At 44.7% G+C, this 17,080-nt stretch overlaps 1 protein-coding gene and 1 long non-coding RNA gene across 22 annotated transcripts in view; one reads left to right on the top strand and one right to left on the bottom strand.

The window, feature by feature from the left end:
• The first annotated feature begins 1,168 nt into the window (after window positions 1–1,168).
• LOC116090354 overlaps window positions 1,169–17,080 on the top strand; it is a 128,274-nt gene continuing 112,362 nt past the window's right edge. The window contains exon 1 of the long non-coding RNA XR_004118658.1: window positions 1,169–1,732. This is a non-coding gene — a long non-coding RNA (uncharacterized LOC116090354). The remainder of the gene's footprint in view (window positions 1,733–17,080) is intronic.
• Window positions 6,812–17,080, bottom strand: part of Ttn (titin) — a 269,568-nt gene continuing 259,299 nt past the window's right edge. For 20 of the 21 annotated variants that reach the window (XM_031370735.1, XM_031370732.1, XM_031370730.1 and 17 more), the window contains 6 exons: window positions 11,283–16,969; window positions 10,997–11,153; window positions 9,511–10,202; window positions 9,261–9,414; window positions 8,496–8,798; window positions 6,812–8,150 (listed from right to left, as the gene is read on the bottom strand). In XM_031370735.1, the coding sequence (XP_031226595.1) occupies window positions 7,852–8,150; window positions 8,496–8,798; window positions 9,261–9,414; window positions 9,511–10,202; window positions 10,997–11,153; window positions 11,283–16,969 (7,292 nt within the window). In that variant the 3' untranslated portion in view covers window positions 6,812–7,851. The remainder of the gene's footprint in view (window positions 8,151–8,495; window positions 8,799–9,260; window positions 9,415–9,510; window positions 10,203–10,996; window positions 11,154–11,282; window positions 16,970–17,080) is intronic. The other variant, XM_031370733.1, reaches the window with a different exon arrangement.

The following is a 17,080-nucleotide window of genomic DNA, read 5'->3' on the forward strand; positions in this document are numbered from 1 at the left end:
GCTTGTCATTTTAAATAGCAAATGGCTCATTAGAGCATCCTTTGTACAGTGGAATCAGCCTACTTGCAACTTGCATTTTATATGTTCAATTTGGAAAAAATTGATGATGTGGGCAGTCTTTTTTTTTTTTTTTAACCATACAAACTTGGAGAATATGGTGCTTTTTGATTGTTTACCCCCTAGGGTAATAGGTTTATAATGAATATTACAAACTTTTGAACTTGTAGAAATAGAGGAAATTCTATTTTCTGTTGCTTTCCCCAAATAGACATGCTTGTGAATGATTTCTTTGTAAATACTTTAAAATTAAAATGCAGTTGTTTTAGTTTTCATTCTGCCCCCTCTACATAGACACACTTGAAGGCTTTGGTAGGTCACTGTGTCCCAGAAACCATGACCTTGGAGCCCTTTGTCCTTGACCCACATACATTTGTGGAATCAGTTTTTATGAGGACGTATACCTTGATTTAGATGTAGATGTTGAATTACTTTTCCTTTGACGTGTTTCTTATATTGATAAGACTAAGCGGGCGCCAGGTTCCTCCTGGGCTCCAGGTTCCTCCTACTCAGTGTCAAGATTACATGGGACTGTGGATGACTGCCACTGCCCCTGGCTTCTGTTAGGGTTTTAATCTGGGAATTAGCACTTCGTAGTAAATTATGAAGCTGAAGAGAATCTTACATTTTAAAGATTAGATTGTGCTGACTTTGCTGGATTTTAAGGAACCAATGAGTCAGGAGGGCTTGCTGTATGAGAACTTTGGCTTATTGCTTGTGGGTTCTCTTGCTTAGTCTGAGGCTTGGGATTATTGAAATCTTTGGAGACTCTTGACTTCAGTGCTTGCTTTTCATTTCTGGTGTCTGCTCCCTCTGGGTATGCAGGGTTTCCAAGATTAGTGGAATCCTGAGAACTGTTCTGTAAAGGAACTGAACCTGGATTTTGTTACATCATTGTCCTGGCAATGACCAAAAGCAAATTGAAAAGGAAAGGGTTTATTTAGCTTATGTTTCCACGTCACTGTTCATTATTGAAGGAAGTCAGGACAGGAACTCAAACAGGGCAAGGAAGCCACGAGGCAGGAGCTGATGCAGAGGCCGTGGAAGAGTGCTGCATACTGGCTTGCTCCCCAAGACTTGCTCAGTTTGCTTTCTTATAGCACCTAGGACCACCAGTCTAGGGACAGCTCTACCTGAGATGGTCTGGGTTCTTCCCTATCAGTCACTCGTGCCCTACAGCCGATCTATGGAGATATTTTATCTATTGAGGTTCCCTCCTTTCAGATGACTCTGTGTTTTGTCACATTGACATAAAACAAGCCAGCATTGTGTTGGGCTATTTTCCCAGTCAGGGCAAGTCCAGCAGTAGATTCTTAGTGTAGAATGACGACCACCAAGCACTTACCTCACAAAGAAAGCTCCATCACCATGGCAACACCCACCTTAAGCATTCTAAGGAGGCCATTACCTCAAATCAGTCCTCAGGAATCAGGCAGAATATTTTGTCAGGATATCTGAGGGATGAATGGAAAGATGTGGGTTTTGTTTTTACTTTGGGACCCAGTGATACAGTTTGTAGAAACTCTTGCCTTCACTGCTGCCCCAGTGTGACATGCCGAGTCACTACTGCCCCAGTGTGACATGCTGAGTCACTACTGCCCCAGTGTGATATGCTGAGTCAGGGCAGTACTCTCCCTGCTTCCTGGCTCTTGCAGACCTTAGTCAAGTTTCAGTGGTAAGTGTTTCTAGCCTCAGCTTTCTGAGAGGATGACAGATTGGCTGCATTGCAAGTGAGGTTTTGGTTTTTGTTTCATAAATAGGGAATAAACCAAAGGGATTTTGCTGTTTGTCCTGTTCTAGGGCTGAGCTTCAAATTGGAACAGAATCCAAGCTGCTCCGCCCTAAACAAGCACTGTCTCTCACCCTCCCATTATTCAGTGGGTTTGGCTTTTTGGGTGAGGAAGTAGTGGCAAGACATTGTAGATATGCAGACCTTGCTTTTGAAGACCCAGGTCTGTAGCTCATGGAGTGACTTTGGGTAATGTCCTAGTTAGCTGTTGTCAACTTGACGAAAACTAGAGTCAGAAGCCCCTGTGAAAGAAGAGGATCTGCTCAGGACTCCCAAGACCTAGTTTTTAACACAAACTAGATTTATTTGCCCCAGGGACAGAGGGCGGGGATAAGGAACTAAGACAAGATAGTGGAAGAGGGAGGAGAGGGGAGTCAAGGGGGGAAGGGAGATGGGGCAGGGGTATTTCTCCCAGAGTGGGGCAAAAGTCTGCCTATATATAGAGAGAGTAGACAGATGTGGCACCTAGAAAAATGATGGTTTATAAAGGTACAAAGGGGAAACCCTGTGTAAGGATGTTTCATTTTAACTGAGCATGCTAATTAGGTAAGCCGGTTTGATTGCTGGACTTAAATACTTTGATAGCTAGACCTTGGTAGTCACTTCAGGAGGAGGAAGTGGCCAAATAAGGGAATAGACCTTGGGGGCTAGCTTTAGGAATGTAGGGTTTTTAGTCTGGCAGAGGGGATGGGAGAGAAGGGCAGGGCTGCCAGAGCCATGCCCACCAAACTCTGGCCTTGGCCACAGTCCCTTCAGTCTAGTAAGAGCGAACCTCAATTGAAGAATTGCCTGCATCAGGTTGACCTGTGGACTTGATTAATGAATGGTGTGGGATGGCCCAGCCCACCGTGGGTGGTACCATCCCTCTGCAGATGGTCCTGGGTTAAGAGAGGAAGCTGGGGAAGCCACAGGCAGTGAGCCAGTAAGTTCCCTTCTAAAATAGTCTGCTTCAGTTCCTGCCTCAAGCTCCCTCGTGGGTGTGGCTTGATGGACTGCGATGGGTCATGGTGAGAGCTTTTCTTGCTCTAAGTTGGTTCTGGTTAGTGTTTTGTCTCAGCAATGGAAAAGTAAGCTGCATTTCAGTGTTCTTCTACGATCAGCCTTCCTTTCTATGGTCTCTCCACTGACCCGAGTTCTCCATAAGTGGACTTTTTATATTGGCAAGGCAGTTCAGCCTCCCTTGCGCCTGCTAGCCAGATGGGTGTATTGATGCTGCGTTCTTCCTGTGTGAGTTCTAAATAGCAAAGTGGCAGTAGAGGAGGGATAGTTGCCCTCCTCGTGGACATGTCAAGTTTCACAGCACGTTGGGCAACTAGTAGAATCTTTATTCCTCACCTGACCAGAGTCTCAAAGCGGATTATGGTGGTTTTTGAGCTGGCAGCTGCCAAACAGAAGCTGGCTTCAGTCACATGCATTAGTGTAAGGGAAGAATTCTGACCCTGTGTTCCTCTAAGGCTGTTTGGTACCAAGGTTCCCTTGAAAATTCTTGGGTTGTCCCTTTAAACTCAAGGAATTTATACCTTATCCCTAGCAAGAAACCTTAGTTCTTAAGGCTCTGTTTAGAAGCACCTGGTTTGGGAGGGACCTTATACAAGGTGTATTAACAGCAGCGTCTCCTGACTGCATAAGGAAAAGTTATTCAGAGCACCAGGTCCTTCACAGGTGCTTCAGGGGTGGTCGCTTCCTCTGCTTCCAGAGGAGCTGTATAGGGATTTCTTTAACAGATATCCCAGGGAACAGAGAGAATATTCATGACTATTCAAAGATGTAAAACCAGGCCTTTGTAATCTACAGCTATGCGATGGATGCAGATCTCTGGACCACCCTATGTTCAAAGTCCTTTACCCAGCAGACCACTTTCTCCTGACGCAAGGAAACTGGACATTGTCAATTTTCTTAAAAATTCCCTTTGGTACCAATATTTCCTTTATTGTCCTGGAGCAGTCTGAAAATATTCTTACTGGGTTTGGTCACTGTGGAAGTGTTTTGCATCCAGCTTTTTTCTTAGCTGACCATTCCTGGTTCATCTTCCTCCCTACTGCCATGTGTTTCTGCTCTATAACCCACTACTATTGGATAGAGAATGACCATGTTTGGAAAGACTCCATCAGAGTGTTTCTAAGAAACTGCAGATATATGTCTGTCACTTCTAGTGTCGTAAGTTGAGTTTTGACTCTTCCCCCAAAGAGATGTTAGATTCTCAACCTCTAGTATCTCAGGATGTGACCTGACTTGATATGGGGTCTTTGGTGAGATCAAGTGAATTAAGATGGATCTGCTCCAGTGTGGCTGTCGCCCTGAAGGGGAGAGGTTGGGAGGTAGACATGCATGAACTGAGGTTTGGGGCAGGTTCTCCCCTCACGGCTCTCAGGAACGACCCTGCAGACATGTAATTTTGGATTTCTAATCTCCAGAACTGAGTTTCTTTCTTTTGTACAAGGCAGCCACTGGTACCTTGTTTGCATCTGCTTAGCAAACTCACGCATTTGGTGACCATTGGTGAGATTCTAGGAGAGCTTCTCTCTTCTACAGGGTGGCTCCTGAGATCTGGCGCCTATATCTCAGGTGCTGTGCTAAGCACCACTATATGTAGTAACTTGCCTGATGCTCCCAACAGTATTGAGAGTGTTGTTCCCATCTAATGGATGAGAGCAACGAGGAATGGTGAAGCTCAATAACCAGCTCCAACTCATGTAAACCAGTAAGCGGATTTGAGGTCACCTCACATGTCTTTGATGCATGTGTATTAATTCTGCTTGCTGTGTAACCACGGTGTAGATTAAAAAGCAGGAAGAAAGGGCAGGAGGGGAGTGATGACAGCCAGCAAGTTCGGTGGATTGGAATCTGGGAGGGCTGTGTTTTTTGTTTTTTTTTGTTTTTTCCCCTGCTCTCTGTTGCCCCTTGTTGATGGGAATGGGGAAAGGACAATTAATATGACTTGGAGATGAAGCACTGAGGAACAAGGGACCATTCCCCAGATTATTGAAGGCGGGAGAGCAGGAAGCAGCAATGACATCCACTTCCGTGGGAGGAGGTGCTTTATTCAGAAGAGCTAGGAGAAAGGTGGCAGGAGCCAGGGTTAGAGTTCCATCTCTGTCTCCCAGGGCAAGTTCCCTTAAGTGTACCCATCAGCAATAAATATCCTGTGGTCCAGCCAGGAGCTTCCACTGAGGTGAAGAATGCAAATTAGGCCTTGGCTTCAGTACATTCCCCCTTACTTTGAAAGAAGTTGCTGACATTCCCCTCCAGTGTGCACCCTGAGGATCTGGGAGCTGACAGAGCAGAGCAGATCAGAGATCATCACAGGCTGTGGCTGATAAGAAGCCGTATGCTACCCATACATCAAAACCCAAGTCATCCTCAGGGAATCACCCGGTGCAACCTGCCCTCGAATGAGTGTGGGTGCACAGTTGCCTCTGGAGGTCAGAGGACAATCTTAGGTGTCACTCCTCCTGAGGTGCTGCCACAAATGGTTTTTGGAGGCAGGTTTTTGGGTCATTGACCCAGGGCTCCCTGACAAGGCTGGGGTTGGCTGGACTACCTTCTCCACCACTGGATTACAAATCTATGCCACCACACTTTGTTTTTTATGGGGAATGAATTCAAGTCTTCTTGCTTGGCCAACATCACTACTGGCTGAGTTATCAGCCCCAGTCTCTCGTTTTGAAGCATGGTCAGTTAATGAAGGTGAGATGTGTGACTGGTGTTACGGGTTCCCTCACTGCCAGAGGGATATATGTGTTGGGGCCTTTCCCACTTAGAGTTTTTTGAGTGTTGATTATTTAGCTGCCCCAGTAAACAGAAAGCCACCCTGTACACTGCCTTCTTCTGTCTCTCTCCCCCCCACCCCCATTCCCAAAGACAACAGTTGCTGGTTGACTTAAGGGCCATGAAAGGGGCATCCTTGCTTCTTGAAGCATCTCAGTGTCATTGTGCTCCCTGAGATCAGGCTGGGGCTTGCTGACGCTCCATTCTTGTGTTGTTTTCATTCTCTGTCCTGTAGCTCCTTCCTGTGGTAGTCATCAAGGACTTAGCTGGTGAGAATGTTTGTCTTGATCGCCTGCTGTTGAGCTCCTGCCAAGTGTTTATCAGGTAGGCAGGCATGCCTGTGAGCAGGGCGTGTCTCCTCTAAGATGGGCAGCTAACAGTATTGTACTCCAGACCGTGCTGACGCCAGAACCACAGTTCTGCTTTTAGGAAATCTGACTGAAACCAGAATACTTGCTGAGTCTATTAATAAAGACCCAAAGTGGTCTTTTAGAGAAGAAGAAAAAATTACAGTACGTTGTCTTTGGTTTTGGCCTCCCACAGTTAATATTGATGTCACTTTAGGCAAGTGGTCGTCCTCTTTGTATGTTGATAATTAGTCTTAGCTAATTGAAGTAGACAAATACAGGCTTTTATGGTATAAACTTTTTAGTATCAAGTAATTATCAATTGTTTTTAAATTATTTTATTTTATGGAAATGGTTGCTTTGCCTGCAGCTATGTGTACTACACGCATGCCTGGTACCAGAAAGGGTGCCTGATACTCTAGAACTGGAGTTATAGACAGTTGAAAATCACTATGAGGATACTGGGAATTGAACCCTGACCCTCTGGAAGAACAGCCAGTGCTCTTAACCACTGAGCCATCTCTCCCGTGCTATTAATTGTTTCAACTCTCTACACTACTTAAGCTCTTCGTTAGTCCTGGCTGTAGTAGTCAACTTAATTGAATTGTTTCCTATGAAACCATCTTTCGAGATAAGTTTGGGAGACAAACTTTTTGGGTAAATTTATACTTGAGAACTATAACTAGGCTTTTAAAACAAAATTATTGAATTCATCTAATATAGCAATGTGCTTTGAGTATGTTTTTAACATTAGAACTTGCAGTTTCTTCTCCTGTCTGTGGTAATCCATGTACTATGGTGGAAGCTATACTTCCTCTCCAGAACTGCACAGAAAACAACCAACCACACATTTTGAGGTGCAGATAGCTTGCTTTATTATTATTATTTTTAAATCTCAAGGAGGTCCAACATTTATAACTACCGATTGAACATACACTGGCGTGAAAAGTACTACATCAAATTAGTAATTTTTTTTTTTTAGTGGGCAGTTGGTAGTACTGTTGTTTTAACGACAGCTTCACTTGTTGTTACATTTTTACTATTATTATTTTGCTGTGGCTCATTGCTTAGTTGCCCAGTTTCTGGTGAAATTTAAATTTAGAACTACCACACGAGGCATGAGCTGCACCTGGGACCTCCAGGAGTCGACACCGCTCTGGCACAGGAATACTTGAATAGCTTGGTTAAACGTGGGGATGGCCAGGAGATGGTACTTTTCCAAGCTATCCATGCACTCTTTATGTCAGAGACAGTGTGAAGTGAGCGAACAAAGTGTTGGCCGTTACACTTTGCTCTGGTCATATTTGTCATGATACTTTTAAGTGTGACATTATCAGAGAGAATGTAAGACATTAAAGTGTTGCTTACAGGAGGGTAGATGCAAACATCACCAATGCCTTACATTTCTGATTTAATAGGTATTGGTACACATGTCAGGGACATGGACAGCAGCATCCTTTTTTAGGTGGAGAGGACATCTTCAGTGGGGAATTTCTCAACCCACTGAGGCATACTTAGACATCAACAGTATGTTGAGGCACAAAGATTGATTAAGTATTGGCAGGGTATTCGTTCCGTAATCCATAAGAAACTTTCTCCTACCAACAGTTACTTTCAAAAGTTACAGTGTAAAATGTCATAAAATAAATGGTACAAAACTTTATAACCGTGAATCCGGCTATATACAGTATGTACATGTCATTAGCAAATATTCTCAGGTCAAGTATGAAAGGATTGAAATGCATAGTTTTGGAACTGTGACTCATTTAGATGGATACAAAACTACTTAAAAATATTTACAGATCAGAAAGATTAGTCCATGTGAATCATTTGAGAGAGATTATGAATGAGCATAGTGTGTAAGGGCCCCCGCCCTTGGCCCCGGCCCTCTTACATAGAGCGGATATTAATATTCACAGTGGCAGAGTCAGATCCAAATTCATTCCCTAAGCTCAGGGTATAAAGTCCACCATCCTGTTTCTGTACGTCCATGATGATCAGGGTTGTCAGGTCGTCTGTGTTTTCAATGTGGAATCTTCCTTGTTGTTCTTGGTTTTGGATTTTCCTTCCACCACAGGACCATGTTATTTCTGGAGTAGGCTCCCCAGTAAAAGCACAGGCTACCGTTAGGACCTTTCCTTCATCGATGCTGATGTCAGAGGGAAGAGCTTCAATTTTAGGTGGAATTCCTTTATGAAACAGCAACAGAAAAGTTTTAGAATCACTGAAACAAGAAATCCTATTCACTTTCAACTGAATTTTAATGCACTAAGGCAACGGTTCTCAACATGTGGGTTGCGACCCCTTTGGCCAACTCATACCTCCAAAAATTATTTACATCACGATTCATAGCGGTAGCAAAATTACACTTGGGAAGTAGCAACACAAATAATTTCATGGTTGGGAGTTGAGACAACGTGAGGAACTGTATTAAAGGGTCGCAGCATTAGGAAGGTCGAGGAACCACTGCTCTAGAATGGTGCCCTCCCTGCTCTGTGGTTTGATCTACCTCTACCAGGAAGTTTGTTGCTCACCTCTTCCGCCTGCTTTGAGCATTCTACTGGTTGAGCTTTCCAGTTGTGTCATACTAGATTTTCCCATAAAACTGCTGGAACTCATTTCTACAAAGGACTCTTGCATGGAGGACATGCTTTGGGCAGACATGCTTGCAAACTTCATTTCAGTCATGCTGCTAGCGCTGCTGCTGCTGAAGCTGCTGAAGGATGCCTCCTGCTTAGAGGCAGACATTTGGACGGACTGAGACGAGAAGCTTCCTTGCAAGCTCATGTCACCGCTTGTTTTCAATACTACCTCTCTGGGTGGTTCTTCCACTAGAGCTGTGGAGCATAGCAGATACACAGGGGACATCAAAGACGTCTCGTTACTTGGTGACATCTGACGGACGACTTAACGAGAATGAAAACTTAACATACGCACACGGAAACACAATCCAAACAGTTTGCTGTTGAAGCATAAGCAAATACATGTACACATACATACAGTTGTCAAGAGCTAGCTCAGTGGCTCCAAGAAATGACCCTGAAAATTCTAAATATTACATGCAGCTGCTAGAAATCACTAGGAGAAAAATGATTAACCATATATAAGATAATCGACATATGAAATATTCTGGAAAGTCTTACAGGGCTGTTGATAGCTTAACTTCCGAAATTTAACTTACCAAAATTTCCATTTAGAGAAACTGATTATGAGGGTGAGTTCACACAAGATGCCTGCCTCTCTTAAACGTGCACACCTCACCCCCGACGTCTTAGGGAAAATGGCAAAGATGTACTTACGAAGCACTGTTAGGGAAGCTGTTGCTGAACACTGGCCACGGAAATTTTTGGCCTTAATTGTGTACTTTCCGCTGTCACTTACAGACGCGTTTCGGATTTCAAGAGTGTACACGTTTCTGGAGCGACTCACGCTGATATTTGAAGAAATGGAAATCTTAAAAAAAAAAAAAAGGAAAGAGGCATTCAAGTCTTCAGCTAGGGATGTGATAGTTTAAATTTTCCCTAATATATAATCAAAATTTAAACTTACTGGCAGGTTATTTTTAAACCACTCAATTTCAGGGGACGGCTCCCCGCTGACCTCACAAGAAAAGAGAACGTTTTGTCCCTCATTAATGTTTTGAGATCGGGGCTGTGAGATGAAACTTGGAGCATCTGAGAGCTCTTCACTCAGGGTCAAGTCAAACTGACACTTGACAACTCCCTGGCTCGTTTTTCCTATGCAGGTAAGGATCCCTTCATCTCTGTGACTGGCTTGCTTGATGGTGAGAGTTTGGTCACTGCCAGATACCCCGTATCTGTATTCCTCCGAGTTAGTAAGCTCAATGCCGTTCAGGACCCATTTCACATCTGTGGCCCCAGCAATGTTGGCTTTCAGGGTCACTCGCTGTCCACTGGTTACGTTCATCTGGGTAGACAATGCTTTGATCTCTGCGTGAGTTTTGACTTCTTCTGATGCCTGTGAGGTTTTGGTGACTTCTTCGTGGACAATGGATTTCTCCAGGGATGCTGCTGCTGATTTCTTGACTTCTTCAGCAATCAGAACTTTGGATGCTTCTTCCTTGATGGCCAGTGTTTCCTGAGATTTTACTTCTGACATTTTGATTTCTTCAGAAGTTAGGGCTTTTTGAGAAGTTTCCTCTTGGACACTTGCTTTCTTCTTAGATGTAACTTCGGAGGTCTTCTGGGTAGATACTTTCTGTGCCTCGGTGTCTTTTACAGCTAAAAAAGAAACCTCTGTAAGTAGACTTAATCGGAATGTGACCTTTTTCTCCACTTTTGTAGATTTTACTATGTGATATAGTCAAAGACAAGTGTCAACCTCTATATAATGTGTATGTAACACCAATGCTCAGTTCCAGTTGTAGAAAATTATCTCATGACTTTTGAAATTGGGAGTAATAGTTTCCTAAAGTAGATTAAATTAAGATAATTTTACAACTTGAGGGGAAACACGTCTTGAGCAGAGAAGGCAAAGGTTTGGCTGAGAACTGTGGGGATTTCAAGCAACTGAAAAAATTATCCTTTGAAAGACTGAGATGACTTAATTTTAACTGGGATACGAGTGTGGCTCGTTCATTAAGTTTGTGCTCCTTGGAAAATGGCAAACATAAAAGTTTAGAGGAACTACCATGTTGTGTATTCACTCAGTCTTACTTATTTAATTTTATTTTTTGAACCAGGGCCATATGTAGGCCAGGCTGACTTCAAATTCATTATACAACTGAGGCTAACTTCTTTACTCTCCTGCCGTATTCCAGTGTAATGACTCCAGGCTAGAGCCACCAGACCTGCCTGACTTTATTCTTAAGTATTCCTGAGAACAGATTGTAAGATCTGTGAGATCTTATACAGCATCTCATGCAAATCATGTGCAACTTTTATGCTAATACTATATTAACTGTAAATCTGCATGTCTGGATTAGAAAATGTTTAATTTTAGAATTGTGTATGTTTGTGTTCAGAAACTATTAATACTGTTCTCTAGAGAACACTAAGAACAAAACTACACTTACCTTTTATTATTAGCGTGCAGCTAGAGGACACAGACCCAGCAGGATTTGTTACTGTACAGGCGTAAACCCCGCCATCAGAAGTCTCAGTCTTGAGGATTTCTAAGGTGAACTCTTCTTTGGCCTTAGTGAGTTTGTATTTACTGCCTTGTGCAATAGCCTGTGGGAAGCAGGGGATTGGAGTTGTAAGTAATAGCTTAATATGGAACTTTCTTTAGGAGGTATGGATGAGTGGGGGAGGCATTAGTTTTTTTTTCTAGAAAATAAAAGACATTTTAGAATTGATTACCTTTCCATCCTTTGTCCAGGTGACAGTTGGCTGGGGCTCTCCAGTAACTTTAATTGTAAATTTAGCAACACTGTCTGAAGAAACTGTTGTATCCTGAAGCCCAGTAACAATTACTGGCTTTGAGGAAACTGATTCAGGAGCTGTTGGTTCCTGCTTCTTGGCTTCTGTTGACGCAGCAGTTTTCTGTGCCTGTTTCTTGGCTTCTGCTGACTCAGCAGTTTTCTGTGCCTGTTTCTTGGCCTCTGCTGACTCAGCAGTTTTCTGTACTGATTTCTTAGTTTCTGATATGCTTGACACCTGCTCATGGATACTCTTGAAGGACTGCCCAGTAAACTGGAAGCTGGTTTTGGAAGTTCCTCCTTCACCAGAGACCTCGCAGACATACTCTCCGCAATCAGATTCACTAAGGTTGTGAATTTTGAGTTCATAGGTACCGTCCGCTGAGTAATGAAACTGAAAATGCCCATTTTCCTTGAGTTTCTTGCCATCTTTATACCAGGCGACCTCTTTTGCACACAATGCGCTGCTTTCGACCGCACAGGTCAGCTTTGCAACGTCTCTGGAAGCTTCTGCTTTCAGGGACTGTGTTATCTTTGGTGGGGCAGAGACTGGGAGCTGTTGACCCTTCTCTGTTGGCTTCGATTCGGTGGGTGACACGGCTTTTGGATGGGAAGTTACTGGTTCTGGAGATTTCACTCTTTTGGGAGACTTCACTGTTTCTGGGGACTTCACCCGAGGCTCTGGGGACTTGACTCTGGGTGGTGACGTCACAGCCTTTTCGACAGCTCTGGCCTTTTGCACGGTCAGCGTGAACTGTGCTTCTTGCTTCCCGTCGCTGTTTTCGACTACCACACTGTAGGTGCCCTCATCAGAAGCCTGCACTGAAGAGATCTCGAAGGTTGATTTGTACTTGGTGGTGGTCACTTGGTGGCGAGCAGAAGTACTTACTGCTTGTCCTCCACGCAACCAGGTCACAGTCGGTACTGGCTCCCCATCGGTATCACAGGAAAACCTCGCAGACTCGCCTTCATGGACGGTTATGGACCGTGGCTTTGTTAAGATTCTTGCTGCCAGTGTTGTCTTAATCTTTCTCACCGTGGCTTTTTCTTCCAGCGACTTTTCCTCAGATGTGGCACTTTTCATTTCCGCAGAGGCGTAATGCTCATAGGATGAGAGACTTTCCCTTGTCTCTGTCATTTGTGACTTCACTTCCCTGACCGAAGAAGCAGTTTCCAGCTCAGATGTCCTCTTGAATGATGAGACTGCATATGCCTCTGTTTTTGTCAGTTCAGGGAAGACTGATTTGGGAACCTCCTCGTCTCTGCGCTGGGATGCATAGGTGGTATAATCTCCGCCAGTGACGTCCAGGGTTGCGTAGTCAGACGCCTCACCTTTGTAGTTGGTGCACACGGCACGGTAGGTTCCACTGTCCTCAGTCTGACAGTCCAGAATCTCCAAGGTCAGGACCCCACTTGTATTGGTGTAGTGAATCTTACTGCTCTCTTGGAGTTCTACACCATTGTGATACCATTTAACCTCAGCCGTTGGCTTTGACTGGACATTCAAGATGAAGCGTGTGTTTTGGCCACACGGAACCCTGTGGGACCGCATCCGCAAGGTGATTCGAGGGGCGTGGTCCAGTGTGAAAGGCTGCTGACTCAAAACCTCATACTTCCTTTCTGATGTCTTCTGAGCTTTTAAGGCGGCTTTCATGGACTCGTACCTGGAAAAGATATCAAATCTTGCAGACCTCTCAAATCTCGAGAGGGATCGCTCACTAGATACTGGGCTGGGAGAACGTGGGCGGGTTCTCTCTGGAGTAGGAGATCTTCTTTCTGTGTCGTCTTCATATTCCTCAGCAGGTTGTGGATGGGATCGGATCAGCTCAGACACTGGTCTCATTAACTCAATATAAGTTGGAGACAAGGAACGGCGTCGTCTCAGGAGTCTGGACACAGAGGAGGACGATTCCCTTTGAGCCCGTCTTGAGATTTCATATTCCTCTTCAATTTCGGTTATTTCTGTTACTTGTCTCTGTCGTTTCGATTTCTTTTTAGACTTCTCTTCCTTGGACATGTAGTCCAGCTCACTTTTGTATTCTGAGAGACGCTGGGTGGTTGTCACTGGCCGCAGTAGCTCCTCTTCCTCCTTCTCGGCCATGATCCTCTGCCGAAGCTTCGGCTGCCTGTATGAGGCCTGGGCATGCCGTTCCCGAAGCTCTGCATAACTTGTGCTGGTTTCCTCCTTTGTAGGGATGTGATAGGTCGAGTACCTGAAGTCTCTTCTCCTGTCCTCCACCTTAACGTGAGCTGACGGAGAAGAATAGCGCAGGCTGGACAGCTCAAAGCGTGGAGGGCTTCGGCTGGGCGGTGAAGCCGAGAAGCCCAGCTCGAGCTCCTCTTCCAGGCGTAGCCTTTCTTCCTCTGTTCTTTTCATTGCCAGGTAGTCATCAATGGGGAGGAGGAGTTCCTCATCTGACATGTCACCCAGAGAGCGTCTCCTCCGTCTGTAGTAGTAAAGATCATAGTCAGGAGAAGGGGTACGTCGTCGGGCCGGCCTCACCATTTCCAGATCATCTTGGGTCAGTTTGGGGATCCGCCATTTAGGTCGGTATTGGTCAGTGATGCGAGGAAGAGGCATCACATAGAACTGCTCCCATCTTGAAAGACGGATGCGCTTGGGTCTCTTCTGGACAACTCTGTCAAGTTTCCCAGGCATTTCATATTGATCCCGGATCTTCTTATACCACTTCATGTCAGACATAGGCACGAACTGCTTGATGCGTTGGTCTTCTTCTACCGTGGCTTGTTTGAACTTGCGGGGCTCTGGGATTTCATAAGGCATGCGGAGTTTTCTTTCTTCTTTCTTTTCCTCTGTCTGAAGTCGGTATTCTCCTTTGACAGTCTTGGTGCTCACTGCTGGTTTGTAAAGAATGGCAGCTTCTCTCAGAGCCTCTTGGGCTACTGGAGTCAATGGCACAGTTTCAGTTCCAGAAAGGATTTCAGCCATCCTCAGTGTCTTGTCAATCTGTTTTTGGACATGACGCTCTCGTTCTTCTTTACTCTGGAATTCCTGCTTGACGTAGCGTAACCGTTCTACCTGTAAGTGAGCTTGGCAGCTGGTGGATCCAGCTGTGTTTGTGGCTGTGACTCTGTAATAACCTGTGTCTTCGGGCAAAGTATCCCTGATATGCAGTGCATAATAATCTAAGCCTTCATGGACAATTTCAATGTGGGGCCCGAGGGACAGCGGCTGGCCATCTTTCTCCCATTTTAACGTTGGTGCGGGGATGCCAGAAACTCTGATCTCAAAGCAGACGCTTTGGCCTTCATGGCATTCGGCATTCGCCAGTAGCCGCTTGAACATGGGTCTGAGTGTGGTTTCTGTCGGGGGTGGATGTAACGTCACAGTCAGCTTTGCCTTACAGCTGTCTTCGCCGTGTTTGTTCTTTGCCACAACTGTGTATTCGGCATCGTCGTCTGTGGTCACATTGTTGATTGTTAATTGATAGAGACCCTTGTCAGACTCGAATGTGTATTTCTTGTCATCATGATCTGGCTTTATTTTCTGACCCGATTTATACCACGTTACCCGAGGTTCTGGGTGGACGGTAATAGTTACTCCAAAGCGGACATTTTCACCCACATATGCTGTCTTGTTATAGAGAGGCAGGGTAAATTCTGGTGGTCTTTCAAGGAGGCGCATTGCATCTGTTCTGCGCTTGACTTTCTTGGTTCTGCGGCAGTAGTAGTCATAAACTTCTCTTACACCTTTAACGAACAGCTCTGCATAAGAGCTATCTTCACCATAGTCATTGACGACTTTGCATCGGTAGGTTCCATCATCAAACTTGGTGATGTCTTTGACATACATGGTGGCCACTCCATCTTCATAGGTGATTTCATATTTCTCACTGTTTTCCAGCTGTCTCACACCAAAGTACCAGGTCACCTGAGTAGACTGATCATAATTTTCAATTTTGCAAACATATTTGACATATCCACCTTCTTCACCAATGGCATGCATTATTTGCCCAGAGATGGGGCCAATTTCAATGGATGCTACTTTAACTTTAGCCACGCTCACTCCCCTCTGAGATCGTATAGCACCACCACAGGAGATCCGAGCTGCTGATACAACCATATTGAGGTCTTTCTTTATCAGGGTATGGTAGTACCGCCTGTGTTTCAGTGTTCTAATGACTTTAGTACTGACTCTGTCGATCCTTTGCTTCAGCCATGGGTGCTGTAGGGCCTCTGATGCTGTCATGCGAGATTTTCTCTCTTTTACCAATAGCCGGTCAACAAAATCCATTGCTTCAAGGCTAATTTCTTTGAAGGCTTCTTCATCAAAAGTATATTCAGCATTCATGATGTTCTCAATCATCTGTTGGTTAGTTTCTGCCAAAAATGGGTTGATCCCACTCAGCAGCACATACACCAGTGTACCAAGTGACCACATGTCTGTGGCAGTGCTGACCACATCATGCTGGTGGACTTCAGGGGCATAGTATTCAGGGGCAGTGAACAGAAGCCTGAAATTGTCTCCTGGCTTCAGCTGACGTGCTTGACCAAACTCTATTATTTTAATAATGGAGTTCTTTCTTGTCTGGTAAATGATATTTTCTGGTCGAATGTCAAAGTGGCCAATATTCTGGCTATGTAAGAACTCCAGTGCTTCGCAGACTTGGCGGACATAGCCTACAATTTCTCTTTCATTAAGTTCAAAGGCACTCGTGTTGATGCGTTCAAATATGTCGAGTCCTGATATAAATTCAAAGATCATAACTAATTCTTCCATGCTTTCAAATGATTCATGGAGGTATAAGATGTTTCTGTGCCTAGCGATGTTTAGAATGGAAATCTCTTTCTTGACTGAAACCTGATCGGTCCCTTTGACTTTAACAAATTTGGCCATGAATGTCTTCTTTGAGGATGTTTCAACACAACGGTGGACAATTCCAAACTCACCCCGCCCCAAGTCTTCAGCTATCATGTATTTCTCGTAGAGTTCTTTAGTTTTGGAGTGTGATGCTTTAGTTGTGGTGACCTCTCTGGTTTCGTCTACCTCATCATCGTAATTCATAGCTCTGGTCTTATCTTCTTTGGTAACGGTTGGTTCTGAGGGCTCTGACGGCTTGCTCAGGCCAAATTTATTTTCGGCTATTACTCGGAACTGGTAACTTGTTTTTCCAAACAAGTTGATCACAGTGTAACGTGTTTCTCGGGCCTGTCCCACACGGAGCCATCTTTCTGCGGTGGTAGCACACTTTTCAACGATGTAGTTGGTGACCTTGCTACCACCATCAGAAGCTGGCTCTGTCCAAGTCAGGTTGACAGAATCGCGTGAGACGTCACTAACTTTGACACCCCTGGGTGGGTCGGGGACATCAGCCACATCCAGTTCAACTGTCTTTTGATCAATTCCAAATCTGTTTTTAGCACAGACGACATAGAAGCCAGCGTCTTTTCTCTCCACTCCATTGGGGAAGACAAGTGATGTGAAGGACCTCGTGACTATCACTTGGTAGTGGCCATTATTATCTATGAGATCTTGTCCTTTCTGCCAGGTGATCACAGGGTCCGGTTTACCACTGAAGGGGATCTTGATGCTGACCACTTCCCCACGGAGGGCATGAACTGCCCCCATGCCTTCGAGAGTTTTGGGCAAGTGTATCTTAGCTGGAACTGTATCAAGGTAAAAGGAACAAAGAACATGATTTAGCAAGACTTCATAATACTTCGCACCCCAAATTAACAATAGGTTGTCGGACACCAAACTGATGCTGACAGATTTGT

Source organism: Mastomys coucha, unplaced genomic scaffold (assembly GCF_008632895.1).
Source record: "Mastomys coucha isolate ucsf_1 unplaced genomic scaffold, UCSF_Mcou_1 pScaffold15, whole genome shotgun sequence".
Lineage (NCBI taxonomy): Eukaryota > Metazoa > Chordata > Mammalia > Rodentia > Muridae > Mastomys > Mastomys coucha.